Source organism: Orbicella faveolata, unplaced genomic scaffold, assembly GCF_042242905.1.
Source record: "Orbicella faveolata isolate gen_17 unplaced genomic scaffold, um_ofav_v1 contig_46, whole genome shotgun sequence".
Taxonomy (NCBI): Eukaryota; Metazoa; Cnidaria; class Anthozoa; order Scleractinia; family Merulinidae; genus Orbicella; species Orbicella faveolata.
The window spans coordinates 11,926,079-11,952,500 of NW_028301576.1; the positions used below are offsets into that span (position 1 = coordinate 11,926,079).

General features: G+C 40.2%; 2 protein-coding genes across 4 annotated transcripts in view; both read right to left on the reverse strand.

Moving 5' to 3' along the window:
• LOC110053113 (NLR family CARD domain-containing protein 4-like) overlaps positions 1-7,233 on the reverse strand; it is a 28,018-nt gene extending 20,785 nt beyond the window's left edge. The window contains exons 1-3 of one of the 3 annotated variants that reach the window (XM_089278435.1): positions 6,794-7,230; positions 2,066-2,129; positions 731-805 (exon numbers count right to left, since the gene is read on the reverse strand). In XM_089278435.1, the coding sequence (XP_089134561.1) occupies positions 731-776 (46 nt within the window). In that variant the 5' untranslated portion in view covers positions 777-805; positions 2,066-2,129; positions 6,794-7,230. Of the gene's footprint in view, positions 1-730; positions 806-2,065; positions 2,130-6,783 lie in introns of all 3 variants that reach the window. The other 2 variants (XM_089278433.1, XM_089278434.1) reach the window with 2 other exon arrangements.
• A 6,971-nt stretch (positions 7,234-14,204) lies between these two features.
• LOC110047865 (NACHT, LRR and PYD domains-containing protein 12-like) overlaps positions 14,205-26,422 on the reverse strand; it is a 34,250-nt gene continuing 22,032 nt past the window's right edge. The window contains exon 4 of the mRNA XM_089278437.1: positions 14,205-21,684. Within this exon, the coding sequence (XP_089134563.1) occupies positions 21,601-21,684 (84 nt within the window). The 3' untranslated portion in view covers positions 14,205-21,600. The remainder of the gene's footprint in view (positions 21,685-26,422) is intronic.

The window sequence follows — 26,422 nt, forward strand, 5'->3', positions numbered from 1 at the left end:
AATGGTTGGATTGGGTTTCTATGTTTCTTGTCCCAATGAAATTTCTATATTTCCAGTGGGTGTTTCATGAATGCCCCTATCTTCAGAATTATCAAAGGGTGTTTTATATCTAAAGCTCCCCCACCCTCTGATAAAAATAGGTCTTGAAATGTTTAATTCTTTAACCCCTTTGACATTTCCATTTTTCCACTGCGTGTTTCATGAATGCCCCTATCCGCAGAATTATCAAGGGTTGTTTTTATATCTTATGTTCCCCCACACCCTGATAAAAACAGGTCTTGAAATGGGGGTAGTTTTTGGATGCAGTTCCACTCCTACACTGGAAAATGGTGGAACAGTACCCAAGGACTGATGTGTTGCAGTTGATTGCTTTGGGGTCATGCTGGTTGAAAGCAGAGAGGCTGGGCACAGTGCTGTCATTTGTCCCCATTAAACTACAATGTAATTTCTGAACTACTAAAACAGCTTAGTAATCAGTTAGAGACAGGCTCTGCCTCTAGGGTCTCCTTGGGAATGTACAGGACATGTCACATGTGGGGCCATTCTCATACAGAAAGTGTTTATGAGGAGAATTACGGCTTTAGCTTTGGAGATTTCTGCATCTACTTTTTGCATCCTGTGGTGAAATTAGGTCTAATTTACATGTCTATAATTTATAATAAAATGTAATCTGCACGAGAAAACCATCCATCCTTATCATAAATAACTTGACAATTGCAGCCGTCATTACCATCATCCTCTGAACTGCTGCTAGCGTTGGTTGCAGCTTTAGACATTGTGATGATCTGCTTTGCCAATATCAGTTCTAAACAGTAACAAAGCAAAATTGCTAATTAATGAAAGGTCATACAGTTTGTAATGTCTCGTTTTGTAACAAAAATTATTTGACAGGAACCATGGAAGAGTGTGAACCTGATTTAAATAAATTTATGCCTTCATGTTGACAGATTACATGTTGCATAAATGGAATGTTATGAGCAGTAATACATGTAAGCCTGGTCTACACGAGCATTGTGTTATCTTATGCCACAGCGTCAACAAGTCAAAGTTTAGTGTGTCTTTGCTTGGACAGCAAGGCGGAGGTGTTAAATATGGTGCTAATGAACATATTTGCCACATTTTATGTGACAAACAGTCTTCACAAGCCATTTTTCGTATCTGACAACTTTAATTTATCACACACCAGCTTTTTGGCAAAAATATTTATCACTTTAAAATTGGCTAATTTTCCTCCTCTACATGTACATGATCATTAAAATCAACTTGTCAATAAGCAATATCCAGATGGAGGGTAGGTGCAAAATTACAGCAAAGCAGGCAATAAGCAAGCGTGTGGGCGAAATGCAAATAAAGGAGGCCACCTTTTTTATTCCTCCACTCTCTTGTAATCCTTTTCTTGCTCTCCTCTCTCTATTTTTTTGCATCATTTGCAGTGATTTTAAGCCCTTTACAAATCTTTCTTACATGTATATGAGTATGGGGCTCCCAGAGCTCTGCTATAAATAAAGCTATCCCAGTCAATTTGCAGCAGAACCTATTGAAACTTGGTAGGCAAATAGTTCTACATGCAACACACCTAAGGCTATAAATAAAAATTTCCATTCCCATGGCAACCCACTCTTTCCAGTCCCCTCTAACTCCACCTAACATATGTAGTTATATGCTTGCTGGATCATGCAGATGAGGCACCATTGCCAAATATCAATATGGGAAGTTCAAGGTGACCAGAAAAGTCTTTAATATCGGGGAGGTCTGGAACCCAGTATGTTGCCATGGTAACAAAAATGTTAAGCTTATATTGTGAAGCACCTCTAGTAAAGTCTTCCTGCAAAGAATGTATTGGCTGAGATATCTTTCTTGTTCATAAAAGAGATATTTAGTAGTAGTAAACTGCATTTTGTTTCTCGTACAGATTACTTGTCTATGTTTTAAAATGGCCTTGATAAGAAAGATGTGATTTTCCTTGTAGTAACATTTAAATACTTCAAGTTGCAGTCAATTAAATTCTATTGCTAAAATGACAGCAGATCAGGGAAATAACTAATATATATATTGAACTACTCACCACACCATCAGTAATAAATGAGAACTTTACATGTATGCAGCAAAAGCTTGATTCTTGAGTATCTCTAAAGTGGATAAGAATAGACAAGAAAAAATATGTTTTTATCAGTATCAGCTTAGTAAAATTATTCAATTCTGCTGACAAATTAGCATCCAGTTTACTGTATACACAGTATGTCTAGATTTATGAAAACAGTGTTCAAAATGAAATTGCATCCTACTCAAGCACGATATAAAAATTTTAAATGTCAGCCTTTTTTTATGAATTCCTCATACCCAGCCCCAGGGTAAGCACCTGTCACACAAAGCCAGGAGCTCAGAGGAAATAATAAAAATAATAACAATAACAAACAATAAAAAAATAATAATAATAATAATAACAATAATAACAATAATAATAAAAAACAAAATAAACAATAAACATACTAATTCAGTAATAATAAATAAGGTAATAATAACAAAGGGTGAGGAGGATGGGAGCAAACACTAAAGAAACTCTAAAACTGATCAAGATGCCCCGAAGACTTCGCACAGTAAAAACTACAACCATTTGTAAAGGCACATGCATAAATTGCAACAATAAACTGCTGACCCGGGGGCACAGGAAACTGCTCCGCACCAGGCCTACTACAGTAACACAAACCCAAGCAACAAACCAAATGCCACATCATGCCACCAAAAACGCTAATAAATGCCAATGCCATGCCAATGCCACGCCAACTACTGAGCAACATGCTCCTTGTCATTAACTAAGTTAAATAAGTATATTTAACCTCATTTAATGCGCGAGTCACACAGGGAGGTTGGGTGCCCAGGAACCTGGGGGCTGGAGCTGCCCACCCCAAACTCAGGTAGCAAGAGCATCTCAAAAGCCTGCCCTTCCCTGCAACCCAGCCACAAGCCCCACCTCCCCTGCCAAAAGGGCCTCTAGGCTGACCCAGACTGGAGAGATGGGGGCTCGTGGCCCATAAGCCACAGCTCCCAAGGGGCCAGACCTGAGGCACCCAACCCAAGTAAAAGAAAACTCATAAACGCCAAACCTGCTACGCTGATACACCAGCCCGCCAAGAGAGCCAGCCGGTGCGCAGACACAGTACTGACAAACGCCACTAGACCAGCGACCTCAAGTCTTAATCAGGTGATCTGGCAGTCCCCAGGAAGGTGCTGTAGTGGCAGCACTAATCCGGAAGCTATGGCCAGAGCAACTACCCGAGCAGCCTACCAAAGACAGCAGTTGGCGTGTTAAGGGACAACCATCAGCAAAACAAAACAATGGCCCTGGGGAAGGGCCACACACAGCCAAGAAATTACCCAGAGCTACCAAAGGGGAGACGACATTACTGCGCTGACCGATGCAGAGGCAGCAGCCAACGCGAAAAAGATCCATCCTCAAGCACCTGCAGGGTATTGGCCTGCACATCACTAACCCCCAGGCCAACGCTTGGATCAAACAGAGAGTTAGCTGCAAACCCATCAGCATGCAAGAAACCAAAGAAACCAAGGCAGCATGCCGCCCAGAGCACGACGTGGCCCTGGGAGCCCAGACGGAGGCCCCGGGTGAGTTGAAGAAAGGGCAAGTGACAAGCAGGGCTTTGAGGAGATCCAGAGGACCTGGGGCCGCAGCAAGGCCCACCCAAGGGGCCAGGTGTCTGAATCTTTGAAACTGAAAATGTGAAAGAGTGTCGGTAACAGATGAGGCCTTAAAGGAAAACGAACGGCGCACTGCCAACAATGCTAAAAAATGCATCAAAAACATTAATTTAGAGTCCCGGAAGGTACCAGAAGACAGAACAGCCACCACCAACTCATTGTCACACAGGAACTCGACCCGCCTAGAAGACCACTGAGGACCCCATAAGTATACAGCCACAACAATGGGAAAGAGCTCCCTGTACGCAATAGACAGGGGTTGCTGTGATGCTGACCATGGACCGCAGAACCACTGGTGCTGGAAGATGGCTCCATAGCCCAGAGTGCCGGTGGCATCAGAAGAAACTTGAAAATCAGGGATGGGAGCCCATTCTGGCATCAGGAAGAAGCTGAGCCCATCCCACCTGTGGAAAAGTTCGCACCACCAGGCAAGGTCCGAGCAGGATTCCTGGTTTAGACAAATGGGATGATCATCACATCTCAAAGTACACAGTACATGCGACGGAGGAACGTTCAACCCTGGGGGGCGATGTTGCATGCATGGTGAAGGTGGCCAACAAGGAACTCTAACTCCTGCCACTTGCAGAATCGCTTGTCAGACCAGGACTCCAGTAGAGTGACGATGCGCTCTCTCTTGTCAATGGGAACCCGTGCCTGCAGCTTGACTGAGTCCAGCTCGATAACTAGAAAGGAGAGACAAGTAGACAGGCCCTCCAGTTTGTCTGGGTGAAGGGGGAGGCCAAGTTTGGAACACAGCTGAATACACGCATGCAAGCTGTTGTAACAAACTGGAGAGGAGGGGGGACCCAGAGTGAGAAAGTCATCTATAGTAAATAATGACAGAGGAAATCAACACCATGGTGAGATGTCTACATTCACTGCACCACATCTGCGATAGCAGTGAAGATGTAAGGCGCCGACCGAAGACCAAAAAGGGAGAGCCATGTCCACATAATATTTTTCCCGCCACTTCACACCCTACAGTGGGCGATCCCAAGAATGACCTCGCTGTGATGAAACAGCCAAAGAATTTCCTTCATTTGCCTAAAACCACAAGAAATACTCGCAAAATTGCAAATAAATTAATGACCGTTGCTTCTGGCGAAATAAACTTGCAAAGTAAACACGATCTTATTTGTCACCTATCGAAAGTGAAAGCTGCAACTTCAACGTATTCCATGGCTGACATAATACCTTTTTTAGCGTATTTATTATTCTGTTTGAATCCAACGCTTCGATAAAACCAAAAGAAGATATATTTTACCCACAACAAAGAAAACAATATCCGTAAAATTGTCCATGTATTAATTTTTTAACAGCTTTTAGCGAATAAACACCACACATTGCGTGACTCAAAATTTGGCCTAGAGGAAGTTTGGGTCTGGTCACCGACAAAAAAAATAATAATAATAATAAACCAAGGGTAGATTATGAACCGCACTCGGCCCATGGCCGTGCAGTTAATAAAATGTATGAATATATAAAAGCTTAATCATTTAACAAGCAATTTATTAACTATCTACTAACTACCTAACTAACTAGCTAAATAACAATCTAACTAACTAACTAGCTAAGTAACATCTTTACTAACTAACTGTCGATGTTAGCCCAGGTGGTAAAGGGGCGCTCTGGGTCGAAAACCTTATCTTTATAAAAAATATCACTGACACTCTCGACACTATTGCTTCGATCAAATTGGCTTCCTGAGTATATTATTAGCAGGTGTTTGGTCGCGATATCCCAACAGTTTCTCAAAAACGATAGAAATCTATACCCGATGCTTAAACTACTGTGATTATCGATTTTAATCAATTAATTTGCTTAATCAATTGACTATTATTGATTAAAATAGAGTAATATTGATTTAATGATTGGGTTTCCGATGATCGATTTCGATTGATGCGTTACGTCAGGACGTAACATGTCGATTATTTCGATAGTCGATAAAAATCGATCATTGTCAATCGTTGTCGATACTAATCAATCGACAAATATCGGAATTCGATAAAAGTCGATCACACAATTTATTGTGATTATCGACTTTGTTCGATTCTGATTGATTTTGATCGATTTTGATCGATTTTGATCGATTTCAATCGACAAGTATCGGAAATATAAAAAACGATGTATGGCGTAGACATACGTAGGTTGCGGACTGGTACAACAGTCACAGGTGCAAGGAGAAGCAAGGGGCATACAAACCCGGCGAATTTAGCCAACCTAGCAGAGAGGGAGTAGAGTTGTAGCAGCTTGAATTTTTCAAATGTTGAACTAAGTAAAAACACTGATGAATAAAATGTTAATTTACTTTACTTTACTTCTTAATTACTTTATTGGCCTCGATTTTTTCCCGCATCTAGTCTAAATTTTGACCCGTTCTGTCACCCCGAAGCACGACTTCGAATTCCCAGGATCTCTCATCTCCCCGCCTAGAGAGACCCTGGGAACTAGTTTGGTTTGAGTTATGTAAAAGATCGCGATTTAGTTCAGCTGAAACTGTTAATCGATCATTTCTCGAGGTAATTTAAACATTTTATTCTGTAATGAATAACAGACCACTTCGCTGTTCAGGTTTTCATTTAAGTTTATTGCCACACACATTTACTTAAGAGCTGTTTACACTCAGCATAAAAAAAAGTCACTGGAGGTATTATTGGTTTGGTTACTTGAATTTCGCAGCTGATTGAAACATTTGTCTGCATTTTTCTCGATAAAATCGATAATCAGTTGAACATCTTGTGATTATCGACTTTTATCGACAAATTTAACTTGTCGATTGACAATTATCGACAAACATCGAGTACTATCGACTTATCGACTACGTTTTCGATGATCGACTTTGATCGACATGTTACGTCCTGGTTACGTCCCGCTGATAAGCTCAAGTCGAAAGTGAAAGTGTTTGTTGTCTGATTGCAGATCTTGTTTCTGGAACTTTTAACCTGCTAAGTTGTAGTTTACAGTACGGCTAAATCTAAATATTTGTTGCTTTGGAGATAAAGAAAGAATCTGGCTTTAAAATGAACTTAAGAGCTTCGATCATCAAAACATAAGCTTACCGAAGCTTACCTATGCTTACCTCTTCTGACTATCCAGTGATGCGGAAGAGATAGAGCGAGAGGCAGAACTTCAAGTCAGGTAATCACAGCTTAAGTTTTCACCAACCACCCGTGAATACGGCAACTTATATCTTCGATAACGCACTGATCAATCTTCTCAACTCTCAGCGAGTTCGTTTATCGCCCAGACCGCCAGTAAACGCAGGTGCAGTTCACAACGAAAAAATGCAAACTGTGAAGCCAACTCGTTTCCAGTTACATCCGCGCGTTCCCTGATATTGCGTGACTTAACAGACATATTTGAATTTAGTGTCACGCGAGTAATTGAAAGTTTTAAAAACAACAAACAAGTGTAAACTGTATATTAACAAAAATAATGGTGCACTATATCGCAATGCAACAGACACAGATATAATGAGGGTTCTGTTGCCCATTTTAATTTTACAAAATAAAGCCCCCAAGGGTGATTCCTTTTTGTGCATAACGGCGAACTCGATTTTACAGAATAAGCTCTCAATTAACAAGCTGTCAAGAGTCATTAGCGCATTTTTGACACTTGGTAGTTATAGAAACTGAATAATTGTTTTCACGTCATTTCTAACTCGAGATATTTTTTCGCACCAATAAACTGAATCGTTTCGTTTGTGACTGGTTCTTCTCAATAGATCCACGTCGACATTTCAAGGGGACGGTAGAGCATAAACCAGGGTGTGCTCGTGTATGGTGCTAGCCCCGTTAATCCGCCTGCTTTGCAGGTTAATAGAAGCCCTCTGCGCTTACTCTCAAGTGGAAAAAGCAAAACAGATAAACTTCCTTAGACCGAGGAAAAGAAACAAACAAGCCCAAAGAAGAAAGAAAGGGCCCATTTTTATGTAGGAAAGAAAACAAAACACCTTTCTAACGGCCATAAAGGCTCTTTAAGCTGTCTGCACTTTGAATCGCTATCGACGGTGCTTATCGGTACATTTGCTGGCTTTTCTTGTCTTGCCGCGAGTTTTTCTTTTACTTTTGGCTGCTTTTGCCTGTTTTAGTGTCTTTCTCTTCAATGCGAGCGACAGTGAGATAGAAAACGTGTTGCAATGCGATTCTTTTCCCGGGAAATCCTGATCCATGGTCATTGACGCCAGGAGGTCCTGTTGTTCCATTGGTCTGCGATTTCATAAGGCGAGATAATCTCCTGGCCTGGCGCGAGTTGCTTACGAACCGCTAGCCCCGGGGGGAGGGGTACTCCCAGAAAAATTGGCTGGGGGTGTGCGACCTGCTTCCCAAAACCCTTACCCTTTTATGACCAAAATCTGCGGTACTCCCTACCCTATTTATGACGTGACCAAACATTTCAAACCCTATTTATGACCTGACCCTTAAATCAAAATCCTGTTTCACCCTGCGTTATAATTAATTCCCAAGTTCAGAACAATGTTACATTACTATAAACATAATTTTTGAAGGGCTTTTGTCGATTTTCTTTTCGATGATGATGAAAAAGTGGCTTCTTCTTAAAAAATACCCATATCAAGCTTAGAACGCAAAAACCATATCCTATTTATGACCAAAATGGCCAAAATCAGCCAAAATCGATACCCTATTTATGACCAAAACGGCTGAAAAACCATAACCTTTGGGAGCGCACATACCTATATAGCCCATATAGGGAGTACTCCCCACCCCCCCCCCCCCCCCCACTCCGGGCCTCTAGCTAAAACCTCGCGTTTGATTCTGGGAGAAATACATCCACTTTATAGGGTATGCAGATTTGACGGAATTTCATGAAATTTGATGTGATATAATGCGACGTTGCGCCTTCGATAAACGCAGATTTCGATATGATATTGCACACAAGATTTAGCGCGCGCAAATGTCCCATAGAATTATTTTCCTAGAAGCAGAAGCATTGTAAAGCTTCGGGGTGTGTGCGTGGCGTGCTGTTACGGTCAGGTTTGTTCGTGTGTGGGTCGCACACGGGCATGTATGTATCACGCGCGCGTGTGTGGCACTTCCGGCGCTCGCGTGTGTGCAAGTACATGTGAAAATGAAGTGTAAAAAGAAAAATGGTACATTTCATGTTTATTACCCTCCTACCATCGTATGTTGCTTCTATGTATTGGTATGTAACCAGTGTATTCGTAATCGTATGTAACCTGTATGTTACCGTATGTGTTTGTATGTATCCGTCTGTTACTCGTGTGTACTCGTATGAATCCGTATATTACTCGCATGTGTCCGCTTGATAGAGGTGCCCGTTGAATACAGGTATTTTTTAAAGCAAATCTGGGGGGAGAAAATGGGACTTGTGCTGCTGCCCTCTTAATATGAGGTCCGCTTAATACAGGTTTGACTCTATTATGAGATTGTATGGTGAAATTCATATCAGCCTACCGCGAGGGTCTCCAAGAGGTTTTACGAGGATCCGGAATTCGGGATTTTGCAGGAAAAAGAGAGCGAAATTGGGGATTCTAATTATGAACGGGGCACGGGATTTAGGGATTTTACGAAGCGGGAAACGAGAGATTTCACTTTAAAGAACCAGTTCTTTAAAGGTTCTCACAAACGATAGATCATGTCACATTAACAAGACCTAACAAGCTGGGCAAAATCATGATATCCTCTTGAAAATTTTCAGTGGTATCTGTTCAGTCTGCAAATTTATGGCTCATACAAATGTAACCTTTTCGTTTCGTATGACGTTTGTTGTCGTTGTGAATAAACGTCTATTGTTTTTGTCCTCCTCGATCTCTGTTACATTGTCCACAACATCTCGTTGAACTGAAACGAGTATCACTCCTAAATTAAAACTATAAAAAGTCATTCCAGGCCACTCATTCAACAAACTAATGCTTTACTTACACCGCAGGGCAACAGACAATAAATGAAATTCACTTGAAAGCTTGTCCATGATACTCTGATCTTTTCTGTCTCTTCAGCCTCGGCTTCTTTCGCGGCTCTCTCGGAGACGATTTGCTCAAAATATAACCTTCTTGCCCTAAGTTGAGTTAGCTGTATTTTCATCCTGTAAGTGTTGTTGGCGTTTTGACAGAAAAAAGACATTCAAGAAATTAGCTTAAAATTTCACACATGAAATAAGGAATATTCTGTTCTATTTTGTGTAAACATTACATCCAGGCAAGAGATGATTAAGGATAAGTGAGACCCTCCTGGGATTTCGGAAACTGGGAGTGCTCTGAAAATAATTTGTGGAGGCGCGGTGGCCATTTCCAAACTACCTTTAGCCTCTTTCTCAAAGCAAGTCTTGGTGCCCATCCTTTCATATGAAAATGGGATTTCACTCACATGCAAATTAAACTCATTTTCATATAAATTCTTGTGCACCAGGCTTCGCTTTTTTAGAGAGACTTAAGACAACTCAGAAATGGGCTATTCAAATCATTAAAAATTCTTAATGAATACTTATTTTCAAGTTAGGAGGAATACGCTTGTTTACAACAAGAAAATCGTGAACGGCAAGTGGTAGTAAGACAAACAGCTGTGATGTGATGTTCAATTATTCCCACTAATGATGTAGCCATAACTTCTCCTCACCTCAGTAATATCAAATAACAATATGTGGGTTATGAGAATAGAGCCTCGTCATCTCCTTGATCTTACGTTGTAAACTGACCTGTGTTAACTCATCCTGTAAGCGAAATTCTCCCAACTGAAATGATGGAAAACGTAGGAATAGGCGTAAGAAGAGTTTTGATTTTGATATGACACTTGCTTTCCTGTCATGTTGGTTCATACCACGTCTCGTCACTGCAGTATTTTATATGAAACGCCAAGTGAGACACGCAGATCAACCCAAGGAATGACTGCTAAACAATGACACGAGTCTTATTTACATTTTTACTTTCAAGCAACTAGATGTGGTTTATAAATTTTATGATTCCATCATTATTTTGTGGCAATAAAACATTTTTACTTCAGCACTTTCTTTCTAGAGGGAAACATTCTGGTTCCATGACCTCTCAAACTTTTATGCAAGCAAATCAGGCATTGAACCAACGACTTGTGGAAATGCAGAAATCAAATGAAGAAATGCAGCAAATGATGGAGAGCTTGAAACAACAACTGCAGCAGAATCAGAGCAGACAGCAGGAGGTTAAAAAGCCAGGATTCCTTGATAAAGCGCTGCAAGTCATACCGGCTTTGGCGGGAGTAGCTGCTACCCTACCAAAGTGTAGCGTTATGCAAACCCTAATAAGTCGTCCATGAGCTTAAAAATAAATCTGATCCGGTTTGGCCTGCATCTTCCTTTTCACTGGTAGCACGTATTTTGTAACGACTTCAATTATCATTGGTTACGAGTACAGTGGTGCACCCCGCAGGCTTTTACAAATGGGTCTCCAAATTGACAGTGATTTCGTCTTTTATTGATTTTATTCATATCTTTTTTGCATTTTTTCAAATTTTTATTGTCCTATAAACATTTTTTACACCGCCCCATAAGCTATATTAGCTTTAAAACCCATCGTGTTTAAATAAAAGATGTTGCTTTTATTGCTGTTGTTGTTGTTGTTGATTCTATAGTTACTTTGTACTGTAGTATAACTGACTTGAATGTTATCTTAAAGAAACAGATTAAACGCTATGATGGCATTTAGATTATTTTTCTACAAATTAGTCTACGTTGCCAAACTTTGCCAGCCTGCGCTTCGGGTGGTTGTGGGGTAGCGCTGGTGTCAAACTTAACGTCTGAAAAATGTCATTTGTAAGTCCATCACCCTAACAGAGTTGTGACCGTTGTGTTGCGTCTTAGAAAAGACACTTTACCCTCAAGGTATCTCTTTCCCACAGGTGCGTAAATGTTTACTTACGACTACCCGACACTGAAAAACACAGGTTGTGATCGATGATAGGTAAGTAAAATATACGACTAGTTCGTTCCTGCTCACAAAAACTACATGGAAACATGCAAGAGGTCCTTGGCTTTTCTGTTCTTGTCTGGATCAGACGAAGAATTCATTGCAACGAAGACCTTTGCAGCGTACAAGAAAATAGAAAATGCGCGACTGGGGGCTTTCCAATATTTCCAAACATACTTGAGTGTTTCTCTAAGACAGTATAAACATAGAGCGACCAGTACAGTTTTAGTGTCATTGATTAAAGACCTCAGAAACAAAGGCCAAACGTAAACATCAATCACCAATTTATACTTAACAGTTGGACTGGCCTGCGGATAGCTAGTGCTAGTCTAGGCGGGCCAGGCTATCAAGATATCGTTACAAATCTAACATTGTCCTCTCATCCCGGGTATGATACAAGAAAACCCTTTGCTGTATCAGCCTTAACATTTCTGTTGTCATGGAAGCTCTCTAGAACCGCTAATTTCATTGGATCTTGTTAGCGCGAAGCTCTATTACACCTTTTGCTGTTCATTTACAGAAAACAAACATTCATTTGTGTCCAAATTTCTTTCATTATGGTCATTAAACTCTCATTAACACCAATATGACCTTCATTTGCGCGTGAGGAACGTTCAAGAAAAACATTTACATATGCATTAACATTCAAAATCATCAAAAGAAAAACAATACCTTCATCTGACATTCATTGACTGTAAATGTATTTTCATTTTGGTGGAAAAAAAAAATTCGTTATCACGAAACGACAATCATTTACACTTTACGACATTCAGTTTTCAACAAAAGACTTTCAATAACACAATTTGCATGAGAACTAACAATCAATTGCATTATTATGCAACCATATCCATGAAGGTAACAATCTTTAATGCGGCGAGACAAACATTACAGCCATAATAACATTTATTTTTCAAAGATAGAATATCAAATTCGCTGAACGATTTATCCTTCAATTGCCTCACTAGTAAATAGTAAATAGTCTTCGTTGACATCTTCAAAAGCCCCGACTATCCTTTCGCGGTGTTCAAATGCGATTCTATTTCTTCGTGGCATTTCTGGACAAATCGAACTGTCACTACATGTACATGTACATGTATGTCACACGGAAACTGTAGTGCGCCCTCTGAGTTGTACGCAAAAAGTTTCGTAAGTGGCCGAATTTATATCTGCAAGGCGAGGATTGTGAAATTATGATTTGAAAAAAGTACATATGGTCCCTTGTTCTATAATCAAATTTTCGAGGAAAATTGGGCGAGATTCTGTTCAAAAGAATTACGCTAATGAGCGATTGTTTTCTCTTAACGTTAGGTGAAAACACGGTAATGTATGTCTCACCGCATTTAAGATTGTTACCTTGCATGATTTTGAATGTTAATGCATATGTAAATGTTTTTCTTGAACGTTCCTTACGCGCAAATGAAGGTCATATTGGTGTTAATGAGAGTTTAATGACCATAATGAAAGAAATTTGGACACAAATGAATGTTTGTTTTCTGTAAATGAACAGCAAAAGGTGTATTTTGAGGCTAGGGTCCATTGTTACTATTGTTTTCATATCATTTTCTCAGCCAATCCTATGAGACGTTCCGAAGAGCTTCGTGGCGACCCCAGCATTTTCACAATTTTGATATAGTACAAGACAGTTTATTACTCACGTCTTGTATGCGTAGATTTGGAAACTTCAGTTTTGACCAAGTTAGAGAAAACACTCCACTCGGAAGAGTTTCTTGGTCATGTTCCTAATATGTTCTTCCACGTTCTTGCATAGCAACATTTTCCGTTCTTTTTTGTCATATGAATATAATACGAGTGACTGTTTAGGTCAATGACGTTTCCACAGCTGTCTTGACTTCTCCGAAAATCTCACAAGAGTTTCGCTAATTCTATAATTAAGCAATAAAGGACTTCCGCGTTTACAAAGCCTCGTTTAAATACGAGGGAGGGTCGGAGAATTGAAGACAGTTGTACAAACCCCCGACTGGGTCTAAGCAGTTTCCCTTTTCGAAAAGGGAAACTGCTTTAATAGTTGTCGACACTTAACACTCTTATGGGGAAGACTTTCATGCTAGGACACATATATTCGACACATATATTCATCACCCCATAAATGCCAACCGCAAGCAAACAATAGTAAATAAGAGCAAACTGCGGGGCAACTATATGGGTGGCCTACCATGAATTATATGCCCTCTAATGTGTGGAATGCTCACATCGGGCACAATTAGTTGCCGATAACATTTAGTTGCCGACAACTAAATGTGTAGTCTGTAGAGGCCCTTATCCTCCTTCAGAAATGTGAAATGTCATTTTCCATGCGTATTAGATTTAAAACAGAAATCGACTGCATCTTTCAGACCTTTCTCAGTTACCCAGAAATCACTTCCGTTTTGGTAAACGTTTCAGAACAGTAGATCTCGAACCACCATTTTAAAAAAATAGACAAGACCCGAACGGACGGGTTTCAAACAGGGTTGGGCTACCGTGAAACATTGGAATTATCCTTATCCACATAGCCGCCCTTAATTTGCCAAGGACACTTTTTCTTTCGTAACAATAATTTGATCTCAAAATGTAACTGCACATTTTTTATTCATCTTTATTTATCGCTGACAAAGAATAACATTAACATATGTTTATCAACGAAGGTTCAACAAACACACTAAGGCCCCGTCGACACTACGCCGGAGATATTTGAAAACGCAGCTTTATTTCTACGGTAAGGCCTACCATCCACACCAATCCGTCACGAAAACGCAGCTTAGGCCTACCATCCACACTAATCCGTCACGAAAACGCAGCTTAGGCCTACCATCCACACTAATCCCTCACGAAAACGCAGCTTAGGCCTACCATCCACACTAATCCCTCACGAAAACGCAGCTTAGGCCTACCATCAACACTAATCCGTCACGAAAACGCAGCTTAGGCCTACCATCCACACTAATCCCTCACGAAAACGCAGCTTAGGCCTACCATCAACACTAATCCGTCACGAAAACGAAGCTTTTCGAAAACGCTCTTCAAACCGGAGGAGTTTATAAACATCAGCTTTGCGTTTTAGTGTGGACGGAAAACATTGTGAAAACGGAGCTTTTCGAAAACGATGGCGTCACGACAATTATGTGATTTCTTCCTTAAACACAAATCTAAAATGACCGATGATTGTTGCCTTTTCAAATTTCTCCAACGTAGTGTGGACGAGGCCTTATAAAACGGCTGTACATTTTTAACCTTTTTTTCCTCTGGCTTCTTTGAGTTAACCACTGGATCCAAACTGAAAGACTAATATACCGCTACAAACTACCTGCAGTCATGTTCTTCAAACAACCCTAAACTGACAGTTGAATGTATCTTCAATATTTTCGTACAACTAACAGATTTAAACGGTGCTGGGGAGGTTTGCAGACTGTTAGTCAACTTGAACCATTTCAGAGCTGCTAACTGTTTTCTTACATTTTCTATAATCCTCCTTGAGGAAAATTGGTTTTAAGTCAATGCGAGTATGATCAGCTTAATCATTCTCATAACCCGTCTGGTTCAATTGACTATAAGCAGGTAAGGAAAAGCTGGCAGCTGATTAGTACTGAGAACTAAACGGTTAGAATGAGTTTTATGATATATCTCCCTCTAGCACACTAACACTACAAAAAATCATATGTCTGTACACAAAACTAAAATATTACTTACAGTTCAAACACACGAGCACCAATTCTTGCTATTCATGTCTGTGATAGCCTCTTCCAGGCGTTCATTTAGTTGGGGCGCAGCACGAGAAACGACGCGCGAAAAAATAAATTTAAAAGCGCGGTGAGAGGAAAATTTACAACTGAAAGTCTTTTGCATTAATTTACTCCACATTACGATACACTACTGTTCATCTGTAGCATCATGATCTGTCAATTCGTAGACCAAGTGTTAATTGATAAACGTAACGTATCTGACCACTTAGAAAACATTCATTTTCTCGCTCAATCAGATGTAAACCAAAAAGACAGCAGTTATACAGCTGCAAAAACCCAAACCACTCGTGATTTGACTGACGTAACTTTTCCTGGCCTAACCGACAAGACATGCTCTATACTGCGTTCTGATCGGCTTAGTGCATCATTTTCAATTTGCTCTGTTTCATGAAAAATGTCTCCATTCAAAATATATGCATGGATGATAAAACTGTAAAAGTACACTACCCTAAATAGACCTTTCCCGCATTCCAACAAACAATGGCGCCGAGTCGAGGTCAGGGTGGACAAAAATACAGCAAATATACGAAAATGTCCATCCCAACCTCGCTCTGGTGCTATTGTTCGTACGCACTGAAGTGGAATGCGGGAAAGGTCTATTACATGTACCATCTAGTAAATGATTTACAATTTAGTACTATCAAGTTCTGTACAGACTCAGTTGTTAATTGATAAGCAACAATTTTATAAAATAAATTCTCAACGTTTAATTACATCACCAGGTTTATCTTTAATCTGTTTGGAAACACTCTTATAGCTGTTTGACACAAGTACAACGACCTTCTAATTACCCGACTGACCACGCCTTACAAAAGACATCACAAGACATCAATCTTGACGGGGGCTGTGCACGTTACTAACGAACTGATTGTAAGATGGCGTAGGACGCTTAAAATCAACTCCAAATAATTAAAGCCATATCATTGGTTAGAAAACAACTTAGTAATAAACAAGTGTCAACTCGGTAACTTAGGTTTAATTTTTTCGTATCGCTCAAAAAAGGTTTTTGTGTCCAACTGTATGTGACAACGAAAAGTGAGTATGGTACTATAATTTTGGCAGGTTTTACGGCACTTGCATCAAATCTTTATAATTACACGCGCTACTGAAAATGGAGCTCAAAACTTTTTGTTGCTTTCATTCTGTGTTGTAATCTCACTTGCCAATTCCTTCAGTTGTGTACTTGCACCCTCCTCGATCTAGCCCTTAGCTGCCAAGTTTTTATCGTTTTAGGTATTTTGCTCGACTTGGATCGAAACTACCCTGTGAGGTAGCTTTACACGTGCTCACAATAAAAGTGTTCACCATGATTCGGGCAAAGCATTTCCTAGTGCACGTTTTGCAATGAAACATGTTTCATTCGTGATTATATTAAACATGCTTCGATCTGGTGCGAACGCAATACACCACTTGTGATTTGAACCATTCCTTTCACCAGGTTAAAGTAGGGCAAAGTTATTTCAGAAAGCAATGTTAAGAAAATATCTGAAACACCTTATGAAACATTTCACGGACGTGACTTGCACAAAAGAAAACTAAAAACAATAAAATGACTTTCGAATGGCCCATCTAAAAAAACTTTTTCGTTTCAATCTTACACAATCCTGTTCTCATTCCCAGAGCAGCCTGTCCCTCTTAGCCGGCGGGGTCTGGCACGAGGAAAAGAAAATAGACCATTTTACAGTTGTCTGCTCAATGACCCCGACTTTGAATGACAGCGAGGCTGGAGTTGACTTTGTTTTGAAACAGAACTCACTGCTTTTGTTGTGTAAAACAAGTTGCTGTAAAGCTAACTAGGTGCATTTACATGACAAAAGCAGAGAGGTCTATATCAAAACAAGGTCAACTCCAGCCTCGCTGCCATGCATAACGAGCCAGACGTTCTTAGCAACCAAAAAACAGACCTGGGATCCCGTGGAGATGTAGGACTAAAAGTGCTACATCTCCACGGGATATCCAGTGGCTTACAACATTCCAGTGTAATCATATCCCTGTCGGTGATCGTTTATGTTCCACAAAACGCGTCACGTTTTGCACGAATGTTTCATAATCCTAAAGTGTGAAATTAAATTTACTGTAAGACAATTCCATCGTGTCAGAAAGATACAAAACATTTTACTAGTCGGCGATTCGGGAAATCGCGCGACTGACGTGAAGAATTTGGATTAAAAGAAAAAATGACGTTGAAACAATGTGTTTTCTAGGCTGGGGCGCAAACGCCAGTTTAAACCTTAGACTTTTTGATACATTTCTTACTCTTGTAAAGCTACGGAGCACGTATAGATGAAACGTTTTCGCTAATCTCAGTTATCACTGTTATTCACTAAGCGAGGGGACTATGCCCAGCAGCCCAGAAATGTCCGAGAGTCAGAAATGTTCTCAGATTTTCCGCGGAAAGCCTAATTGAAACCTGTTTAGGGTATTCTCTGTATACATGTTTGTTGCTTAGCGGTTCCAAAAATAATCTGAATTTTCTAGTATTCGAATTCGAAGATCATGTGCACCGACACTTTGAAAATCAGTTAATGTTATGGACAGTCAGGAAATTATCTCAAAAATTATGTCAAAGTTCTCAAGAGCGATAAAAATCTCGAGTACATGATGTAATTCTTTACGAGAAATGCCGAGCGATTCTGGAAACAGCACGACGGAATAATCACTATCACGAGTTTGTTACATATCCCGAAGCACTCAGCAACTGTATTGCATGGACTTCAGCCTGGATGAACCAGAAATGATATGTAACATGTTCCTATAATGTCACGCACGACGGAAAAGATAACTATGACGATTTTGTTACATATCCCGAAGCACTCAGCAACGGTATTGCATGGACTTCAGCCTGGGTGAACCAGAAAGGATATGTAACATGTGTCTATTATGTCACGCACGACGGAAAAATAAGTATAGCGATTTTGTTACATATCCCGAAGCACTCAGCAACTGTATTGCATGGACTTCAGCCTGGATGAACCAGAAATGATATGTAACATGTTCCTATAATTTCACGCACAACGTAAAAATAACTATGGCGATTTTGTTACATATCCCGAAGCGCTCAGCAACTGTATTGCATGGACTTCAGCCTGGGTGAACCAGAAAGGATATGTAACATGTTCCTATAATGTCACGCACGACGGAAAAAATAACTATGACGATTTTGTTACATATCCCGAAGCTCTCAGCAACTGTATTGCATGGACTTCAGCCTGGATGAACCAGAAAGGATACGTAACATCTTCCTATAATGTCACGCACGACGGAAAAGTAACTATGGCGATTTTGTTACATATCCCGAAGCACTCAGCAACGGTATTGCATGGACTTCAGCCTGGATGAACCAGAAAGGATATGTAACATGTTCCTATAATTTCACGCACAACGTAAAAATAACTGTGGCGATTTTGTTACATATCCCGAAGCGCTCAGCAACTGTATTGCATGGACTTCAGCCTGGGTGAACCAGAAATGATATGTAACATGTTCCTATAATGTCACGCACAACGTAAAAATAACTATGACGATTTTGTTACATATCCCGAAGCACTCAGCAACGGTATTGCATGGACTTCAGCCTGGATGAACCAGAAATGATATGTAACATGTTCCTATAATTTCACGCACAACGGAAAAATAACTATGGCGATTTTGTTACATATCCCGAAGCACTCAGCAACGGTATTGCATGGACTTCAGCCTGGATGAACCAGAAAGGATATGTAACATGTTCCTATAATTTCACGCACAACGGAAAAATAACTATGGCGATTTTGTTACATATCCCGAAGCACTCAGCAACTGTATTGCACGGACTTCAGCCTGGATGAACCAGAAATGATATGTAACATGTTCCTATAATTTCACGCACAACGGAAAAATAACTATGGCGATTTTGTTACATATCGCGAAGCACTCAGCAACGGTATTGCATGGACTTCAGCCTGGGTGAACCAGAAAGGATATGTAACATGTTCCTATAATGTCACGCACGACGGAAAAAATAACTATGACGATTTTGTTACATATCCCGAAGCACTCAGCAACTGTATTGCATGGACTTCAGCCTGGATGAACCAGAAAGGATATGTAACATGTTCCTATAATGTCACGCACGACGGAAAAAATAACTGTGGCGATTTTGTCACATAACCCGAAGCGCTCAGCAACTGTATTGCATGGACTTCAGCCTGGATGAACCAGAAAGGATATGTAACATGTTCCTGTAATGTCACGCACGACGGAAAAAATAACTGTGGCGATTTTGTTACATATCCCGAAGCACTCAGCAACGGTATTGCATGGACTTCAGCCTGGATGAACCAGAAAGGATATGTAACATGTTCCTATAATGTCACGCATAACGGAAAAACAACTGTGGCGATTTTGTTACATATCCCGAAGCACTCAGCAACGGTATTGCATGGACTTCAGCCTGGATGAACCAGAAAGGATATGTAACATGTTCCTATAATGTCACGCACGACGGAAAAGTAACTATGGCGATTTTGTTACATATCCCGAAGTACTCAGCAACTGTATTGCATGGACTTCAGCCTGGATGAACCAGAAAGGATATGTAACATGTTCCTATAATGTCACGCACAGCGGAAAAATAACTAAGGGGATTTTGTTACATATCCCGAAGCGCTCAGCAACTGTATTGCATGGACTTCGGCCTGGGTGAACCAGAAAAGGATATGTAACATGTTCCTATAATGTCACGTACGACGGAAAAATAACTATGACGGTTTTGTTGCATATCCCGAAGCTCTCAGCAACTGTATTGCATGGACTTTAGCTTGGATGAACCAGAAAAAGGATATGTCACATGTTCGTATGATATGAACGAGCGAGGGAAAAAGGACGATTTTGTTGTTGTTTTTGTTTCCTATAGTGTCACGCGTTACTGAAAAATTATGTGGTTTTTGTAAAATATCCTGTAGCACTCGGTAACGTAGAAATACTGCGAGGACGTTTGCGTGGGAAAACCAGAGCGGATTTATAATATGTGGCTACATGGTGATTTCACTATACAACTGGATTCGTCTTTCAGAAAACTGGTGTACCATGGACTTCAGTTTAGGGTCTAACCCACGAATGAAAATAGTGATTTAACATTTTAGTAGCTATCTAGTCCCCATTCAATCTAAAAGCATGACAATGGGTGTAAGTTATGATACAAATAAAATATTAATCGGAAGACTTAACTTGGTGCGTTTGACTTGTTGAGTTTTGAAGCTGTTGTCTTGATTCGATGCTCTGGGAGGTTGGTCACGGGCAGCGCAACCTGAAAACACTTTCTGGTTCTCTCTGTCGTTTTTGGGCGAATGAATTCATGTATAAATCAATCGTGGCTGGCGGTTTCGTTTGGTTTTCAACAACTGTTTTATGGTTCAAGCGAAAACCAATCCAAATGTATAGTCAGGGCAGCTCCTTTGTTTCCCTTCCCGTGAAAAGAAAACCCACGCGCCTTCTTCAACTCCTCAAGGCAAATTCGATTGGAAACTGGCTCAATTTCGCACAAATGCGTCAGAGAGACACCATACCTTCTAACTCAGAGGCACATCTCGTTTTGTGTCCGTTTTCAACGACCGATGACGGGTTCATTCGAAGTCGAAGTCTTTTTTTTTATATATGACCGCGCAATATTCCCGCGTTATGAAAATTTATTATAAAATATCAATTATGTGGCCAGATCATATCTGAAAATAACCAGGTTACTTTTGTACACAATTACTCTCACTGAAAGCAATTATCGCTAACCACAGTAGAACCGCAAAAGTCTTGCGATGACAGCAACCTAACAGATAAATGACCTCACCCCATAGCAACCGGACCTGGCGAATTTTTGAGCTTCCGGTTAGCTCTGGCTCGTGATGAAAGACCAGGTCACCCAGCAAGACAACTGTAAAATGGTCTATTGTGGAGCAACTGATTGCGCCATGATGGCATGACAACTTTCGAAGCATTCATTACTTGTTGATTCTAAGACGAAAATCAGACTTAACGAATACTCCAACGAAGGATTACATGGAAACGGCACTTGTCCCTACACTGCACTGAATCGAGGTGAATAAAAACGTTTCCATTGCCACAAGGGTGGTCAGTTGAGTAACTTGAAGAACGTTTGAGTAAACTAATTTAATTCATAATTTGCAGGTTTCTTTATTACAAATTGAAACTTTTATGATGCATCTAACCGTTTGATTCTGCTTCCCATTTGATCTCTTACTCATCAGCAAATGCGTAACCTCGAGCTCGTTGTTCTAATTCAGCCTCTGTACGCAGTCGATAGCTACCATTCTCGGGGACCTATCGATGCAAAGAAAATTGGCAAACACAAACAATTAGAACTGAAAAACGTATTCGGCATGAATGAGTTGTTTGGTGACTTGAAGCCAACTCCCCTAGCTACATTGGTTTCCTCCTGGAAAAGCCACAGGCTTTTCTTTGTCCTTGACTGCATTTTTGTTTCGTTTCCTAAGAAATTAAATGGTACTGTTTTCAGTTCATGGGTGAACTATTCACATACTGCAGGTAATATCCAATCAGAGTTAAGTTCGTAGCCGTTAATGTAAATACGGTGGCAAAATCTCAGCCAAAATTCGGTGCATCGCAACAAAATGTGGCATTTGCAGCATTTCAATTGTTGCCTTGTGCGAAAATGGGGAATTGCGATTGAAACTCTCGTTTCTCGTTATAATATAACACAAGAAAACTACGAAATGGACTTCTAATAGGAAGGGACACCGCCACACCACGCGACTTGTCCACCAATGCGATATTCTAAGCCGATGGAAGCAGTTAGTTTTGTTTAGTTCAACAAAGAAATGGTACTGTTTTCCTTTTCAGAGTGATTTATTGACATAGTGAGTATGAATGTTATCAAGGTAACACTTGTAATTCACAAGGTCAACATGTTCAGCAAAAGTAAATTGTTGAAACCAAATTTAATTTCGTGTCACGGAAGCAAAAGGAACTTAAAATGTCATACTGGTAGAAATAGTTGGCGACTGAAATGGTTCAAGTCAGACTGAAACGATGTTTTCTAGAGAAACGAAGATATCTGTTTCCGTCCTTGATTAAATGTCATTAAGATCACAACTACGGCGACATAATTTTGGTCCATCAGAAAACTTGTCAGGAATAACAATCCTGCCCGTTTTCTGTAACTGTTTACGGGAAAAGACCACGCATGCACATGGAGCGCTTGGACGATTCTACAGGTACGATATATTGTGGAAGGTAACTAATTCATCATAACGTATTTTAATCAACGTTGCTATATTGCGACATTTCCCAGATGTAGTTGAGTTTGTCAAATTCTCCGCCACGATTCGAGTAGCCTTACTTCTAAGAGCGCGCTTTTGAAAATAACAAAATTTGTATTTTGACGTACCGCGGCATTTGAAGAGCTGGTTCTCATGAAAACACCGATAGCATTTGTATTTTAGCTTCATAATATTGAAGCAAAAGCGGGGAAATAACTGCACAATTGTCGTCACACATAAGACGTCCTTTTTGAAAGGAAAAATATGTCACTGACAACAAAACGTAGTGTCGCATCCATTCGAATCAAGTGCTGCCTAACACAGAAATGGAAAAATTATGTGTCGAATGCTTTTGCCTCTTAGCTTTATTTAGCCTCCCACACAATAATTTGAATTTAAAAATAAAAAAAATTTGGCGAGGCCGTGCGGCTCGCTTCCTAAAGGTTTACCCTATTAAGACCAAAATCTGCGATTTTTCTACCCTATTTGTGACCTGACTCTTAAATTAATACCCTGTTTCAGACCTGCCTTAGTTCCCTTGTTCAGAATGATGTTAATGGTATTGTGAATGGCTTTAGTTGCTGGTCTAATCGATAATGATGAAAGAAGTAGCTTCTTCCAAAAAGCATACCTAATTGAAGACTAGAGTGCAAAAACCACACCTAGTTTGGGACCAAAATGACCAAAATCGATACTCTACTTTTGACCAAAATGTCTTTAAAAACTCTATGCTTTGAGGCTGGACATAAGCCGAGCCGATGTAAGGGGTACCCCCCTCCCCTTGGGCATATCACAAGTAAATGCATTTCGAAGTGTGTTGACTGTAAAAACTGATACATATGTAGACAAATTAAATTAATTAGCCCTTTCTCGTTTACAATACGATCAGTACTACACCTCGTCTAGACGAAAAACCGTAGGCTCTGGCAACTGAGCAGATCAGTACGGCGCAAAGTGGCGCCTTAATATGAACACAAATTCCCCTCACCCCAGGACTTCTCACGCAAAAATATCATCAAAACCCCAGCCTTTCTCAGACTTTGAGTATCTTTCCGGAAACGAAAAACTATTTCCCTCTGAGAAATAGCTTCTTGTTGTGTCTTCAAACATAACGATAGCCCATAAACTAACGACAAGCACCTCTTATAGCACAAGATATGACAATTACCCATGAAGTTTCTTCGATGTTTCTATTGCATGACCTGGGTACATGACGTATCCTTTGGTGTGTGATATGTTTTAACGTGTGTCGAGAAACAAGCGTGAACCAATCATGGAACGCATTTCGAACCTCCACTATGACGAGTGACGATGTCAATTCCATCAACGACCAAATGCTTTCGACGAATGAAGACAATCTTCACTACAAAGAGCTTTCACCTTCTAAATTCCGTTAGGGATTTCTTAAAGGTGCAAAATTTCTGCCGACTTTTGTAGCTCACCGACATGTAGCTGCAGGCCAAATAATTCAATCTCACGCCTAAACACGCCTTTGGACAAACTTATCACGGCCAAGTGAAAAGTTTGAGCTATCATAGTCCTAATCATATCTATAACAAAATTCTCGATCGCGATTGGTTCTCCGCGGGCCTATTTGTCGCGAAATCGGTAATCACGTGAGTGTCCAATTATACAGGTATCGAATTTGAACTTTTTGTAATTGGATGCCTACGCCATTCGCACGTCAATTACGCGCGCTTTAATGGCTTCTTTCTTAATGTTTCCTACAGTTTTTTAACTCACGAAAAGCGCTATAAACCTTTTCGCTGAAAAGAAATTCAGAAGACATTTTTAATTCCGAAATTTGTTATATATACGATTACTTAGAAATTGGACCTCATGTCTTACAATTCAGGGGGTAATCGTGCACGTAATTTCAAATCGGCCTCGCGCTTCGCGTTCGTCCGATTTTGAACTCACTCGTACGATTACTTTCTGAATTGTACGACATGAGGTCCAGTTACTATTACTACTGAAGTTACACACTTGAAAATAAATATTTAAATTCGAACCAATGCCGGAAAAGATAATTCCATGTAAAATGACGGTACACTTCTTCAAATTCTTAGTTTTTGCAAGGAAATGTACTGGCGACAGCGTTCTGTTTGGCGGATGGCACCGGTAAAATGCAACATCGCAAATTTTCAGAACGTCCTCGGAAATGTTGGGATACGTATGGGTCTCACTTGAAAGTTTTGGCAGGTCCAGGTTAAATTTCTTACGCCGGTGACTCGGTCACTATTTTCTCTATAATTGCCACAACAAAGTGATCCCTCTGTTTGGAACGACACAAATTATTGTAGATTGGTTCATGGCGTAGTGTGCTTGATTAACTAAACGTAGAAAAAGGTTATCTCTAGTACTGTGATGTGGAGCACCTTATTGGTAATTTAGTTATTTCAGATGGTCGAAATAGAGGTTGGATACATAAACTGGAAAACAAAATGGCGGCCATGGTGACGTAATTTATGACGTTATGATAGCTTGAACAACTACAGACAACACTGAAATAATATCTAAGATACTAATTATTCCAAATATACGCCCAGGCAAAAATTCGTGTGCCTCTAAGAAAAGAAACATCTAAGAAAGGAGGGTATTGGGGGTAAATTGAAAATTGGATTTACAAAGTGAAAGCTACCGTTCTATCCTTGCTATCATGCATTTTTATGATGCTTAATAGTCAAATATTAAGAATATACAAGTTTCGTTTGTTCCCGTAAAGTGAGCCATACAAGCACCTCAGCTGATGAACTATAAGTGGGCACTAATTTAAAGGAGGTCACTCCAAAAACCGTGTATTTTTTTCTATCACCAATGAAAAGTTCACAGTTGAGTTATTCACCGTTGATTTAGCTTCTGAAGTGCATGCGATCCCAATGAAAAAGTGAAAAGTGCGACACTGGGAGCCGCCATTTTGAAAGGATCTTGAAGGCCAGGCCGCATATCTGTGACGTCATTCCGTCCGAGAGTGTGTTTGTTCTTTTGAGCTTTAGTATACGGCTGCTCTTGAAGCCAGAACGTGCTAGTGATTCCGCGTGATAATAATAATCAAGTTGAATTGAATGATCGGTTGGAAAATGCTCTGTGGTGTACTTGTGAGAGATGTGCAACCATACCGATGCAAAGAGAACGTGTTTGTTGCCGAGAACAGCCGGAGCAGGTCACCAAGATGGAAGGTACATTTTGCAGTACAATTGCAATGGACGCAGTTAGTGGAAGAGGAGGTTTATTTTCAATTGTAAATTGCTCTCAGAATTGAACTGGTGGCTTAAATAAATCCCCAGTTTAGCGCTTTTGATCTGATTTGTCTTCATTTTTATGTTACTGGCGGTTTAATGCGGAGGGAGTTTTGGTATCACAGAAACTGACGAGTTTTCAATGGTGTGTTTAAATCGGGCGGATGCTTTCCACCTCGCAAGTCTGTGTTTTTACTCATAAGATTTGGATACTTCTTGCTCGTGCTCTTACGTGTTTGCCTAGGTTTTTTTACACTTATGGACTACGTGGACTCTAGCTTGTGAAATACGCGGTGACTTTACATGTAAGATGCGAAGTGAAATCGACGTCTCTGACGTGAAATGTGAAATTGACGACATTCCTTAACAGTACCTAAGATTTTTTGTGAGAATTTTAATTTGTATTGTTGGAAAGCTAAGCATATGTAATAACTATAAAAAACTATATACAACTTTTACATGCGTAAACCAGCGGAGGGAAAATTGACTCTGCAAGTGTGTTTTTCGTATCGCACGTGTCGTGTTTACTGGCATCGTTAC